We start from the raw sequence: 15,576 nt of genomic DNA, 5'->3' as shown, positions 1-15,576 counted from the left end.
GCTCTTATTTTTTAAAGAAAATGCATAATATAAAAAAAAGAGAGAGAGAGACATAACATATGAATAACAAATTAAAAAAATCATATAAATACATGACTTATTGGACCAAAAATAAATACTCGGTTATACTACAGGGTGATGTATATTTAATTAAAATTGTTATTATTAATTATTCTCAGGTGTTTATTTGTACAAATTCAAAATTATGGAACCTCTTATTGGATGGTAGCTCAGACCTTGGGTGTTAGAAAAGGTATCTAAAAGGCTAAATAAATTTTAGTATCTAAAAGGGAAAATACAAAATAAATTGTACCCTAACATTGGTAAACGACATACCAAAGAAGTTTATGTTAAGTTCTGAAAATTGGTAGTCCGTTCCATTTAGTAACGTATAGTTTCTGTGGCTGTGTGGTATAACTTATGGACCAAAATCATGGAAATAATTATAATATAATTAGTCATTAATTATTATGTATTATTTATCTATTGCCACAAAACAGATATATTTGTTCTATTTGTACACTGTACATAATATGATCACAGAATAACATAATATTGAATTGAATTTTTCTGTGATATGATCTTACGATAGACCTTACGAGTTTAAGGCACGAAGACTAGAATATTATTCTAATCTTCGTGGTTTAAGAGGACGTGATACCCTCATGTGTTGTCTCCGTCTTACAATAATGAATTATATAGTAAATTTTACGTTCAGCAGAACACGTGAAGCTCAGTTAGCTTAAAAATTAGAGTGAACTGACCTCTTATTACATTTAAAGGTAAGATTATTATCTAGACAACCTCATATGCTTTTCATTATATATTAAATTTAAAGCGAGTTATGAGTATTTTAGAATTGTAAATTTTTTGTGCATCTTAAAATACTCATAACTCTCTTTAAATTTAATATATAATAAAAAGCATATGAGGTTGTCTATATATAATAATCTTACCTTTAAATTTTATCAGAGGTCAGTTCACTCTAATTTTTAAGCTAGTGGAGCTAACGTAGCTCAGCTACACGTGTTCTGCTGAACATAAAATTTACTCTATAATTATAATGCACTTGTAAGACGGAGACAACACATGCGGATATCACGTCTCTTAAGAGGACGTTTGAACCGCATGTGTTGTCTCCGTGACTCCGTCTTACGAGTGCGTAACATTGGCACATTGCATAAACTGTTTCGCGCGGGAAAGAACCGAGAAAGATACAGTTATAACTAAGGAACGAAATTTTCACCACATAAAGAAGAGAATTTTGTCTATGCGATATCGTTATTATTTTTTCGGTATCAGAACTAAAAAAAAAGTTATTCATGCTTAAAAAACACAAAATTAATGTATTATAAAACAATAAGAATTTTTTTTGAATAAGTGATATCGAAAAAATAAAAACGATATTGCACAGACAAAATTCTCCTTTTTATGTTGTGAAAATTTCGTTTCTTACAAGGTGGATTGATTATTTTATTATTTATTATTATCTTATATTATATCAATCCACCTTGGTTTCTTAGTTATAACTGTATCTTTCCGGTTCTTCCCCGCGCGAAACAGTTTTTGCAGTTTTTGGAATGTTACGCACTTGTAGGACGGAGACAACACGCAACACGTCATGCTGGTCTATGCTATAGATATGATTATTACTGTTTATCAATGACTGTTGAATTTCGAACGTGATAAGAATTCTCATATTTTTCCTTGTCCGCCCGAGTCCGAGTCCGAGTCTCCGAGTTCGCCCATTAACACTGGTGTCCGCCGTCCGGTTAATGGTGATTCAGTTATTTCAAAATCCCGAGACCAATAATTCTTTATTGTTATTAACTAATATTTAAATATTTAATACAGTTCGAGATAATTTGAACTTGAAATAATTTTTTTTTAAGAAAAATGTCAAAAAAATTACCATCTCCTGTGTACACATTGAAATGTGAAAAATATTCTCCATTCTGCTTGAAATTCTATTCAGATGGTGATATTCTCTATGTTGGCACTCTAAGCGGAGAAATACTCGTCTGGAACATGGAGGTAAGGCTTTTGGTGTTCAAAACTTTTATATATTTATATATTTTTGAGATTTTATTTATAGTTTTAATGATACAATGTTATAATGCATTAATTGTTCTATGAAACCTGTTCAATAATATATTCATTGCAATTTGTATTTTAAAACATTTGGTTATAATGTTTAGTAATATGATCGTTTTGTTTTTCTGTTTTCAGTCTAATCGTTTGAAAAATGAAATTAAAGCCGGCACAGTGTGTATAATGACTCTTGAGCTGTTGACAAAACAAAATCAATTATTGTCGCAAAACAAAGTCGGCGAAATAAAATGTTGGCTGATAGATGGTGTAGAACTCAAGCTCCATCATACATTATCAACCCAAATGATTGGCTTTTGTAAATTGGCTTTGCACAAAACAAACATGTTATTGTGCAAAGGAGATAAGTCTACGATGTGTTGTTACTCCACCGACACTTATGATAAAATTGCTGTTTATAATCCACACCAAGATGACAATTTGGGAGATTTAATGGTAGTAAAATCAATCGGTAATTATGTGTTTTGTGGTTATGAAGCCAATACAGTCGTTGTATGGCAGGAAGATGTAATCGTTAATCAGTATAGCTTTCCCGAACTTGAATGTTTAATGGCTCTGGATGTGGATCATAATGTAAAGAAAGGTATTTGTGCTGGTAGTTCAAATGTGATTAACACATTTCATATTGCAGATGGTAATCTAAGTTTGGATAAAAACATTAAGATCACAAATCCTGGTGTTAATGTTTTGCTGCTGAGGCCTGACGATAAAATAGTCGCTGCTGCTTGCTGGGATCTAACTGTAAGATTATTTTCTTGGAAGACTATGAAGCTGTTAGCTGTTTTGGATTCCCATTCAACTGGGGTTATGAGTATTGAATATTCTGAATCATCAGTGACATTTTGGAAAGCCAGGTACATGCTGGCTGTTGCAAATAAAGATAATAAAATCACTCTTTGGGATGTCTACAATGGAAAGGATAACAATTAATGCTTATTATATTGCATGTCAAAGTGATGACAATTTTGTGGTCAACCGAAGAACGGAAGATTATCAAAATAAACTGCATTCTCAATAGGCAACAGAATGTTGACAATTTAGAAAATTGAAAAATGAAACAACACGATTGTACATTTTAATACCAATCGAGGGCCGAGGAGTGCTAATGTATTTTTATATTATGAACTAATGAAAACAATTTTAAAGTGATTTCTTTTAACAATATAAACTAGGTTTGATTTGAGATTCACATTATATATTTATATTAACAGCTAAGAAATCAGAAGAAATTAATATCAGAAATGTATTTCATTATTTAGAACATGAATAAATGAGTTAATGAAAGCTGGTTCCTTTAATTCAAGTTTTTCATGGATAAATCAATTTTTCAAAAATAAAAAACAATAATGAAAAAGTATATTTATTTTTAAAAGTTTTACCCAATATTATGTATCTATTTTAAATGGATAAAGCCAACTTAATGATGTATACATTTATAAATAAAATGATCACAATAACCGTTATAATACGTTTTTAAGATTCTTACAAAATTATTTATAATTCATATCTCACTACATTATATAAATATTTCTCTGTATTAAATAAATACTGATTACTGTTAGACTCAACTTTTTAGTCTTAAATATTTAAATAGTTTTTTAAATGTAAAATTTAGTATTTATTGAGATACAGAATCATTTTTTTTCTGTCGAACAATTTTTTCTGAATGCAGTAGATACCTATTATTATACCTATATTAATAGGTATTAATTGCATTCTTTTCCATTCAAAAAATCTAAACTTATGTAAATATCTAAAAAAAAAAAGTAAAACTGTGCATAATTAAATGCAAAAATGTATCAATATTTTTTATTAAACAATTAATAATTGTTGTTATAATTTTTAATTTTTGAACTAGGAATAACTAGCTCTTCTGTGTTTGGCATCGAGTTCATTTTTTCAATGTGTACTAGTCCACTGTAATCTGTAATCTATGTCTAAATCTAATAAATTATTGTGTACTAAAAAAGATCCAGAGCAATGATTGCGAGTCGAGTCACTGTTGTTAGATTATACATCTCTAAGGAGATTTTATAAGTTATTTTTATTACCAAGGCAATATTAGACATTCATTTTTCTACAAAGAACTATTGTTTATTGAACAAATTATTGACAAAAACGAATAAAAGTGTATGTAAAATAAACCAATTATTATAACAATATTATACCAATATAATTGTATTGTTATAATTATACTAATTCAAAGCTTAAAAGACAAAAAACAATACCGACATTGTATTAATGGGAAAAAAGATTTATGATATGAATACTATAAATAGCTTAAAATTAATTAATATTTTTTTAAAAATTTCATTGTATTGTATACAGTGAACAGCCATATACGAAAAGGCAAAGAGTTTCAAGTCTACGACGATTCATATTTTTTAATTCATATCAATTGAAGTAGGCAGACAGATGACAAAATTAAGAGTTTAGCACAATATCTCACTTATATTATCTCTCCAACCTTCAAGAAATGCTCAAATTTTCTTTTAGCAAAACCATTCTTGTATTTTTAGCTTTAACATTAGAGTAAATTGACTTATTATCTAACTTAAAGTTAAGACTTCAGAACATTAAATATGTATTTGTAGGTTGAATTTTTTACAATACTTCAATTTTATGAAAGTTTTCAGTATATAAAATTATACAAGTAAAAAATTAAACACAGGTATATATAAGTACCTACAAAAACTGAAAGTTATAAGGTACCTAGTCAAAACGTTATTTTTGAAAGATGTATTTTTCTTGTAGATTGCTAGCCAAACGGATTACCTATTCTGTACAAGATATTTGATTATGATTTATGATGATCTCGATAAATCCGGGGGGGGGGGGTGCTGTCATTTTCGAAATTTGTATTAAGAACTGGAATAATACTAAGTAGATTTAAGACTAGCTATAGGTACTAACTTGATAATCTGCAGAATCGTATTATAAATTATAATCTAATTTAGGCATTATTTTACTAGATAATAAATAAATAACATTTATAGTTTACGGATATCGATGCGTTTCCCAACAAAAAGCCACATATCGCGTGTTGAGGAGCCGCAGATTTCCGACCCCTGTCCAATGGGAATACACCCTGCAGCATTACTTATACACCGAAAAAAAATGTATTATATAACCAGTGGCGGTGCGAAATTGTGGAGACTTTGACCTATATATCGTTTTAAATATTATTTTCATCACCTTCCCTTCGTTGAAAAAAATAATGCCAAATATAATGAGCCACTCACTTCAGACATGAAGCAATCGCTTCGAATAATCCTATTTATTTATTTTATTTTCCTATGAATCATAGGGAACGCAAATACATTACTTACCTATAACATATCGTATATAGTATAAATGTTAAAAATTGGGTTTGTCTTAAATCAGTAGGTAGAATTAAAAAATGAATAGTTAAAAAAAAAAAGATGTAGATAACACAATATGTCAATCTAACATGGTTAATTATAATTTTTATTTATTTATCCTATATCCTCGACGCCACTGATCGTACCTGTGGAATACATAAGAATGACCAACGGACAGAATTGCATGGACCTATACAATAACAAGTATAAATAACAACACACACGTCATGTATATATATAGTAATAAAATTATTGTTATGTATTAATTACACAAAATCATATACTTATCGCATCGTGGTATAGTATACATACAATATATGTACCTACTATTATATTATGTTATACACACATACATATATATAATAGGTAATAATAATAATTATTGGTTTATGTCTATTACATAAAAACATACGTGTCCGACTCACGATGATAATCATAATAATAATAATAATAATAATAATAAAATACGCTTTTTCGGTTGTCTTGCAGTTAAGAAAATTCGTCGCCACACGTAAAATAATATAACATAAAAATAAAAATAACAATAATAATAATAATAATAATATAACTGTACCGCTCCGAGCAGATCCACTGCTAAATATGTATACATCGCTCATTATAACCAACTCGCTTGACGGCTGTACGTTTTATCGTATATTATTATGATCGTTGTCATCGATATATTATTTTAATATTTATCATCATCACATCATTATTGGTCGTCATAGTACTCGTCGGCGTACTCGTAGACTGGCCGCATGGGCCTCCTGTTGGCCGCGGACGTCGCCCTCGCGTGCTTGTTGTTGTACTGCGCGTGCGGCCGGTCCGCCGCGGCCTGCTGTTGCTGTTGCGGCCTCTGCCTGTTGTTGTGCGCCACGGCCATCACTTGTCTGACGCTCACGCGCTGCGGCTGCCTGGCCTGCTGCTGCTGGTAGACCGTCTCCGCCGCCGCCGCCGGTTCGTCCACGCCCTCGTCATCGTCGACCGGCGGCGGAGATCTGACTTTGGCCGGTTTCGAGGGTCGCATCAGGAACGGGCCGGACGCTCGTTGCTTGGTCGCCGCGTTGATCGACTGTTTCGTGGCCGCCGCCGGTGCAGGTTCGTCCTCGTAATCGTCGGCCACGCGTTCGGACGTCGGCCTCTTCCTCGGCGCCGCAGGTTGCTGTGGTGGCGGCGCAACGACTGCGGGTGATCTGCCCGGCTTAGATCTTACCGCCGCGGCCGCCGACGGACGCCTCGCGCGGTCCACGTCGTAATCGACCACCACGGCCGTCCTGGCGGCTGCCTTGACCGGCTTGTACACCTGGTCGGGTTTTGATGCGGCGGCCGTGGCTGCCACTGCGGATTTCACTGCTGCTGGTACTTCCGGTTCCACGGCGTACTCGTCGTCGGCCACCACTTCCTCGTCGTCGTCGTAATACTCGATCGGATCTTCGGTAGTGACTTGCCGTAGCGGTGGCTCTCTGCCTCTGGATCCCGACTTTGTCGTCGCGGCTTCTGTGGTGGTGGTGGTGGTGGTAGTAGTGGCGGTTGTGGTGGTGGTGGCCGCGGTGGTGGACACTGGAGCGAAATCATCTGACGGACCTGATTGCGGACTGGACTTCGAAACGTAATCGTATCGGTCCCGTTCGTTGATGGGTACCGGGCGGCGGATCTTGGGCGGGGCCCTGGGCTTGTCGTACACCGAAGATATCTGATTGGACACGTTCTTCGTCACTGCCGGAGACGACTGCTGTTGCTGATGCCGCGGCTGCTGTTGCTGTTGCTGGTGCTGTTGCTGTTGCTGTTGCTGCTGCTGTTGCTGCTGGTGGTGTTGCTGCGGCGCGTGTTGTCCCCTGTGTTGCTTAAAGTTACCGCTCGGCATGGCGTCCGACTCCGAACTGCTTTCCTGGTAATCGGCTTCCAGGTCGGCCTGCTTATAATCTAAAACGTTAACGGCCGGTTAATCACAAACGTTCTCAACACAATATTTCAAACTGAAAACAACTAAACGGTGTCTGAAACGTCACTCAAACGAGATTTAGGGGTGGCCTGTTTTTATAAGAATACCTGCAGGAGTGACTGTAGCTTCTGACTCAAAAACAGATGGGTGTACGACCATGCAGAGTTGTATGGTCAACCAATATGTAACTTAATCCAAATCTCATAATTATTTAGTATTTAAACATACAGCTATGCCCTAACATCAAAACAAACTGCTATGTAATAGCTAAACATAGCAATATAACAAACGACTAACAAGTTTAGGGATGTACCTATGCCATGTAAGTAAGATACGTGCAATTACACCTTTTAATTAATATTGTAATTCTGTAATAAATATATAACTAGAAATTGGCATAACTTGGAGTACATTTTTTTTTATGAGTGGAGGAAGAGGTGGTAATATGTGATAAACCAGCTATAATAGATGTTTAATATATTATGTTCTAAGTAGAATATGAGTGGTTGGATGTTTAGCTCATGAAGCTTTCTCTTGGAGTTTAGTCGACTCAAGGTGCCACCGAATTGTTGAGATCCCCAGCTACAGTCATCTGCAGATGAAAAAGAATTCTAGTGGATGTTAATTTGAACCTTTCTGCCTATAAATTCTTAATTTGCCTTAATAGTCTCTGTCGATAATGAAAATGTTTTACAGAAATCACACATTTCACTTATGTTTCAGGTATTACATATGCCATTAAGTGGTATATACAACACCAAATTTTATTTGTCCACAATTGATTGGATTCGTAGCATTGAAAACAACCAATCTTTAAATATATTATACTCATAATATGACATAATTACCATGTGGTAACTAATGGTAGGTACTTTCAAATTAGTGTATGCGCATGTGTACTGCATGAATAGGTACATAACAAAGCTATTTTTGTGTTAAAAAGTGCCTTATTATATTAAATTTATCATGAATTATATGATGGCATATTATTAAATCGTTGAAATTACGCGAATCACGGTTTTTAATAAAATCTCGATCTGGTTAGATCAATATTATAAATTATAATACACCAAATACAATTATTTTAGTTTTTTTTCGGCATATAACTTGTAATAATACAACACGAGACTTTCTAAAAAAACAAATGTATCTATATATATTGGAAAATGTGTTAAATTCGATTTCAGCGAAAGGTGATTTATAAGTATATAACATAATTAAATATTTATATAAAAATAGAAAATTATTGGAAATGTTAAAAAAATTAATTTATAATTTATAAAACGTGCACGACTTGCGTCACCGTCGATGAACATTGAACACTGTATACACATGCGAAAGACATGCATACATCATTAGTCATTACAAACTTTTATGCGATTGCCTTTGATGCGCATATACGCTTTATGCATCGATTAAAAAATTCATTGGACGTGATCACTATGGTGGGCTGGTAGACCACCTGCAGACGTGTTATACAATAATATAATATTGCGACGCATATAAGATTCGTGATTGTTTTTAATTATTAGGCCGCCGTCGGTATTGAAAATTATGTTTAACACATATTGTGTGAAATTTAATGTACGGCTTTTTGCAGTAATATAATAGCCAGTCGGTCAATTTTATCTTATAATAGTAAATTCATTTAATAGTCGGCTGGTCTATCGCGATCACCTGTACAACTGCGCACTAATACATATACCTAAAAATGTCAGTAAAAACTATAATGTTTTCAATTCAGACATTTAAAATTCTAATCCTACAGTTATTTCTACCTGCAGCGGAAAGGGGGTTGAGAAAACTAGCGTTGAGTGTGGACTAGTCAAAACTATAGTGATGCCGGATTTCGACAATTAACCGTACATCTTTGACATATGTGTAGGTAATTCGTGTAAGTATATTATGTACAGCTTTCTCCACAGTGCATGTAAATGTAAATACAAAACGAATCAATAACTACAGCCGTGCAGTTATGTATATTATACCAAAATAATATGTCGAAAGTCGAAATGCCGACGTGAGTATGTGACGACTATACATATAAGTCGTCAATGACAATAATAATAATAATAAACAACAACAATATTACACTTACTGTTGAACCTAGAATGCTTTCTTTTGGGTTTTTTGGCCACCGGCATTTGCTCGACGCTGTCGTCGTAATACTCCTGTTGGTCGTCGTAGTCATCCACGTAATAATATTCGTACACTGGCCTGCGCCTCCTGTACGTGGGCCTGCGTTTCCGGCCCTGCGCGTAACCTGGTGGCATGGCCCTGCGACCTTCGTACGGCATCTGCTGCTGTTGGTACTGCGGGTAGAACGGTTGTTGTTGTTGTTGTTGCTGTTGTTGCTGTGGCGCGGCTGTTGTTGACGTGGTGGTCGTCGGCAGCGTCGTCGTCTCGGCGGCTTTGTACAGCGCATCGTTTCTGTGTGCATAAATATTATTTTTTCATCGTACAGCATTTAAAAATCGGAATCGTAGAGATAATATTTCTAGAAATTTAAAACTTAATAAAAGATAGGTACCGCCCACAGACATGCACAATGACGTTTATTGTCACGCCGACTTTGTACAACGATTCGGACACGTCTGAATTTAAAAATATTTCCTTTAGGTAATATAGGTACGTGTCGCCGGATTGGTATTACATGTTTAGTGTTAACACTGTTGACCATTATGATATTATTCTTGATATTATGGCGTGTTATGGCGATTTCCTTCTGTGTGTGTGTGTGTGGGGGGGGGGGGAGGGGGGTGATATCTGAAAAAAATCTGCAACCTCATCCGCGGGTTCTACCTATCGTTACTTTTACATTTTAGTAATGTCCATTTATATATTGGCTATGTTTTTAACAACGAACTTGTTATTAATTAAAACACACCGAAATTTAAACAAAAAAATAAATAATAAAGCTCTGGTCTGTAGAGATAGCGTAGATAAATACGCCACTGCAGGATGCAACAAACCTTTCACACATCATGCACTATATAGTCGCTATTAAATTTGTACTAACAGTCTCTGATATTTTTGTCTTTTGCAAGAACTATTAGGTATTTTCAAAAGTTATACGCCTTATTTATTATTGGTTTTACAGTGCAAGTTAACTGTGCAAGATGTATACCCATTTCGTAATATTGATACAATAATAAGGTTTAGATGCGTGTCGTTGTATCCACTGCGAAAACTCTATCCGTATACGAATCTTGTATATTATGATTTATACAATGATATATTTCGATGTGGCAAAGTGCACGCGTAGTTATTGTAATAACTCGGTGTTTTGATAGGTAACCGCAGCCAAACAATAACCCGAAACTACATAATATGCGCATTAGACTTAATATCATTATTGTTATTATGTTGATTCACATAATAATATTATATTATGTTGGTGTATAATATTATTATGATGTATGATACAACAGCTACTGCCAACATCCGCGACGCGTAGGTACGTCACGTCATCGGTGGTCATAAAATATTAAAATGTATTTATACGATGCGTACGTCGTGACGTCGTCATTACCTGCTAAAGTACTTGGCCGAGTTTGGGCAGTCCACCTGGGACACGAAATGGCAAATGAACGTCTTTTGATCGAAAGCTGTGTAATTGGCGCACAAGAAGTCGAACCTCGTGCCGAACAGACAGTGATGGTAGAGCTGCAATCGTATACACATAATCAATGTATAATATTACAAATTACAATACATAATATTATATATACTAATAGGACATTTAGAGCTGAATTAATTATGTACAGTCAGGTACTATATAGATATTATTATGTTATATAATCCATCGTTGTGTGTAGGTATATAATATGATGTATTGGCGTACTGCGTCCAGCATAATGACAACGATTGCATTACCGTTTGACGTCACAGGCCAATAGGCCACAGCCGAATAAACATTTCGTTCTTCCCGGAACTATATAGCAGTTTGATATTTAATCCGTGAGTACTTCAATTCGTAAGGTTAGCTGTGGCGATTGCGGCAGAGAAATTCAAAATGGACCCCACCTACCCTTTCCACACATAAAAACCAAACCGCGTTTACTTAGTCCGTAATAAAATATAAATACCATATTGTACATAATATTATATTTGAGTTGATGATATCATGACACTGCAGTCATTTGCCAAGGTATAATAATTTAATGCACTTGGCATTAACATTAATATTACATAAACAAAATATTGTCTCTTCGTTTTCCATAGTAGGTGGGTAGGTACGATATTAAGTTGTTGGTAATTTGATTAGATACTTAAATATGGTTAAGTTAATGTTCGTTCAAAAATGTGAGGTATAAGTATGAATTAGGTAGGCAACCTAAGATTGTAAGAATCCGGTTCAGAACGAAGTAATATAAATATATTGTATATTTATAAAATGTTAATATGAAATTCGTCGAGTTTTAATAATGAAAACGTTAAATCCTTGCAACCGAAGGAAAATACATAAATAATAATAAAATATTTTTACGTTTGCCTCTATGTATGCAAGAAAAAAATAATGATGGAGGATGGAGTTCTGGATAATATGAAAGGTACTGCCCGTGGTAAAGGTGTAGTACGTTATTATGGGTTTTTTAGAGTTCGTGGTTACTAGGAAATATAAATCAAACTTATTTTTATGGATTTCAAGCAATTATATTGTATACTTATGGCCCTAAGAGTATAGGCGTTTTAGGCTCAATATGAATAACACTCGTCCCTCCCACGCTCCTTATTAATAGTAAAACACACGAGACCGACTCACCTGACATTTATGGGGTACGCTAGCATAGAAACCATCGTGCAATCCATCGCATTTGAATTCGATATCTGCCGGCACCGAGTTTAGGAACGGATATTCTGTCAAGTTATAACCGTTCAGCTCTCGCGGCAAGTTCGGATCGTGCACGTAGTCGATCTGCGGTATGCCTGTCAACGTGGGTTTGGTGGTCGTGGTTACGTTCAATTCGACTGTTTGTTCCCCATTTTCGTCCACGTCGACTGCTTCATCCGGTTCCTGTAATAAATTATTATTAAAAATTACATAAAACTATTACACCCAAGCTAACTTTATAGAGATATTTGCACCTCCCTAAGGTTGAAAGGTAGGGCTGATCCCCGATGGCTGTTATACAAATTCTACCCCTGCAGTGGTGCTTATGTTCATTGACGTCCATGCAGATATATAATTAGGCGTAAGTTATGGGTTTTAACTTTTATTCGGTCGATAGTAGAAACCGTATAATATTTTGAGCGATAGTTGTGTGGTGATATAATAATATATAGATACATTATGATAGTATGTTATACTGATAATATTACGAAATGCCCTTGTAATAATTTAAATTATAGACCTGTCTTTTCTTATAAAAAAAAAGTTACGACCGTAATTACATAAATATAAATGTGCGATTGGATTTATTTTTAAAAGTCAGAACTCTCATCGTATAATGTAATATAATAAATTGTTTTAAATAATTCTTTTAATCTGTACTTATGGACGAGGACATGACGTAAAATAATAGTGAATGTTCCTAAAAAAGGAGTTGTTACCTATAAAGGAATTTGCATTTAATATTATTTCATCGGAATAATAAAACAAGAATGTTTGGATTTGAATTATACATGAAAAGCTAAATTATTTTAACATTAAAAATGTTCATCCACTGCGTGTTTGTGAGTTAAAATTCAACAGGTATAGTGCGCAAAATATTCAAAAATATATTTTCCTCAGAACCGCATTTCAGCAAAAAAATATTTTATCCCGAATAATATATTAAAAGAAAAATATTTTGTCCAAACCGTGTTTAATCCGAGAAATAATACATTAGAACTACATTTCATCTGAATAATATGTCACCAAAAGTAAAACAATAGAAAATATTATGAAAAAATTATCTTAGCAAAAATATTTTATTCGTAAGTTAGCTTACTTACTTTTCGTATAAAATACATTCCGACAATATTACTTTTCACAATTTATATTCGGACGTAATATTTTTCAAATAAAATAATTTTCACAGGAATATTTTCGGTTATTTTTTAGGGAATGTAATTTATTTAACATCCAAAATGTTATAGCACGTTTCTACATTTTAGCACTATTTCATAAATACATTTTAATTAATTTACCATTTAAAAAAAAATCAGGAATTATTTTAATAATTATAGTTCTCAAGCACTTTCATGAAAATTTAAATGTTTTGAATGATAATCGTCGGTTGTAATATTTTTTTGTAATGCACGTAATAATACATACCTATGCCATACGAATAAATAAAATAAATACATACCTATTATATTGATATTATATATAATAGGTTTGCTTTTATTATAATGATATTTCATAGGTATTTGTATATTTTATCAATTCTCTTATAATATATAAAACGTAATAAATAAATTTGAAAACGTAGGATAATTAATTAATTTAAATCTTACAAAAAGATACAATTGAAAAAAACATATGTTTATTATTATTATTGTATACATTACTATAGTTATTAGTTAAATTATTTAAGTTATAAGTCATAAGCTATTTTTATAAATTATAAAATAGAAACAATAAAATATTTTTAGGTCACAATATATTGACGTTTTGTATACCTAATATATATACTATATTATAATTATTGTGAGTTTAAATCTCAATAAAGTAAAAAAGAATAATATTTTATAATATAATAATTGACGATTAAAATGTATTAGACCTATGTTGTGGGTGGTATTCAACGCTTGGTAATATTAAAGTTTGATCAAGCAATAACATCAAAATGTACAAGGCTGTATTCGAATACAGAGCAAGATTGAATTTCATCTTTAGGTACAGTCTGTGTACCTATAATTATTATATAGGTGCCTTTATAAATAAATAATATAATACATACTGTCGAATGAGAATTTGATGGTAAAATTTGTTATTCTAATAATAGCAATGCTAACGAAATAACCTCGACATTTATTGACTGACACTGTACGTACCGAAGTTTTTTTATCCGCTTTCGCTCTCGCTTGAAGTACAACAGCAGAACCTCGTACCGCATCTAACTCTGCTACAAATACAGACCATGTCAGTAAACCTGTAATTAAAATATACAAACGTCAATGATTCACCTTCATTATATAGGTAACTACTTATATTTTACATATTTTATACATTTATATGTGTCGCATAAGATGACTTTCAATATTTTCACATAGATATAATTGTATTCAAGAATTAATAGAAAATAAATAATTAGTAATGACACAAAATAATTTATAAAATCTATCACATTTTAGTATTTTATCCTAATTAGTTATAATGTATCGGTAATCAGTAACTATAGTACAAATATAGTGCATATAGTATATTAAGGTCTTTAGCATTTTTAATTCTGATTTGTCATGATCACACAGCAAAAATGATTTATTAATTACAAATCATCTCAGTAAAAAATGTTCTGAGATACTGCAGGCCAGAGAATTTGCAGCTAAACCGGGCACCGGTATCAACTTAATCTCTTAAAAACAAGAAATATGCACACAAAATGTTTAATAAATAATTTGATTCGAAAACTATAGTTTTAATATTTGGGTCATTAAAGCCTAATATAATAATCGTAATTCAAGCGAATAAATGAAACAGTAAATCTATAAATCATTTTTGAAAGTAACGTTATATCAATAATATCATATAATAACCACGGGCATACTTAACTGCAGAATAATAAAATTACTAAAAAAAAAAAAATGTTTTCCGACTGAAAATCATTATTAGTGAAATCATTATTAATATTCATCTAATAGCCAGTCGTAATTTCACCATGTAGTTTATTTAAGACACGATTACACGAGTGCAGTTATTATTATTGTATAATGCATAAAATTAACAAAACTAAGTGTGCAGCCAATAAATCGATATCCCCATTAATCGGCATTAAACAGACGAAATTGTGTCATCGGAGCCATTTGACGATTACTAAATAAAAAATATTCATCACGATGTGAGCAAATATTAAACTCTATATTACTACGTGTCTTGTTAATTTCGTGGGGGGAGGTGGTTACAAAAAATTAATATTTCAACAATCCCTCATAGATTCTAATTAGCTATACAATCAACGTCCGTACCAACCATACATTTCGAAGGGGCCGGGTTGAACCCCCAAAACTCCCCCCTAA

General features: G+C 33.1%; 2 protein-coding genes across 2 annotated transcripts in view; one reads left to right on the top strand and one right to left on the bottom strand.

Moving 5' to 3' along the window:
- The first annotated feature begins 1,453 nt into the window (after nt 1–1,453).
- LOC107166067 (guanine nucleotide-binding protein subunit beta-like protein 1) lies at nt 1,454–3,466 on the top strand. The gene is made up of 2 exons (XM_089219246.1): nt 1,454–2,034; nt 2,230–3,466. Exons 1-2 carry the CDS (start codon nt 1,897–1,899, stop codon nt 3,037–3,039), a joined length of 948 nt encoding a protein of 315 aa, XP_089075372.1. The 5' UTR covers nt 1,454–1,896; the 3' UTR covers nt 3,040–3,466.
- A 2,235-nt stretch (nt 3,467–5,701) lies between these two features.
- The window catches only part of LOC107166080 (uncharacterized), a 35,330-nt gene continuing 25,455 nt past the window's right edge, over nt 5,702–15,576 (bottom strand). The window contains exons 3-7 of the mRNA XM_015514603.2: nt 14,395–14,492; nt 12,179–12,430; nt 10,946–11,079; nt 9,512–9,843; nt 5,702–7,394 (exon numbers count right to left, since the gene is read on the bottom strand). Coding sequence (XP_015370089.2) covers nt 6,184–7,394; nt 9,512–9,843; nt 10,946–11,079; nt 12,179–12,430; nt 14,395–14,492 — 2,027 coding nt within the window. The 3' untranslated portion in view covers nt 5,702–6,183. The remainder of the gene's footprint in view (nt 7,395–9,511; nt 9,844–10,945; nt 11,080–12,178; nt 12,431–14,394; nt 14,493–15,576) is intronic.

This window comes from Diuraphis noxia, unplaced genomic scaffold (assembly GCF_037042655.1).
Source record: "Diuraphis noxia isolate RWA-SAM2 unplaced genomic scaffold, SU_Dnox_SAM2 contig0002, whole genome shotgun sequence".
NCBI lineage: Eukaryota > Metazoa > Arthropoda > Insecta > Hemiptera > Aphididae > Diuraphis > Diuraphis noxia.
The sequence above is the reverse complement of the archived record's forward strand: the minus strand, read 5'-3'. Positions and strand labels throughout refer to the sequence as shown.

Excerpts from the sequence above, each read along its gene's own strand:
- LOC107166067 (XM_089219246.1), top strand. The coding sequence starts at position 1,897 with ATGTCAAAAAAATTACCATCTCCTGTGTACACATTGAAATGTGAAAAA. Across the intron at positions 2,035-2,229 it reads TACTCGTCTGGAACATGGAG|TCTAATCGTTTGAAAAATGA; the intron begins GTAAGGCTTTTG and ends TTCTGTTTTCAG.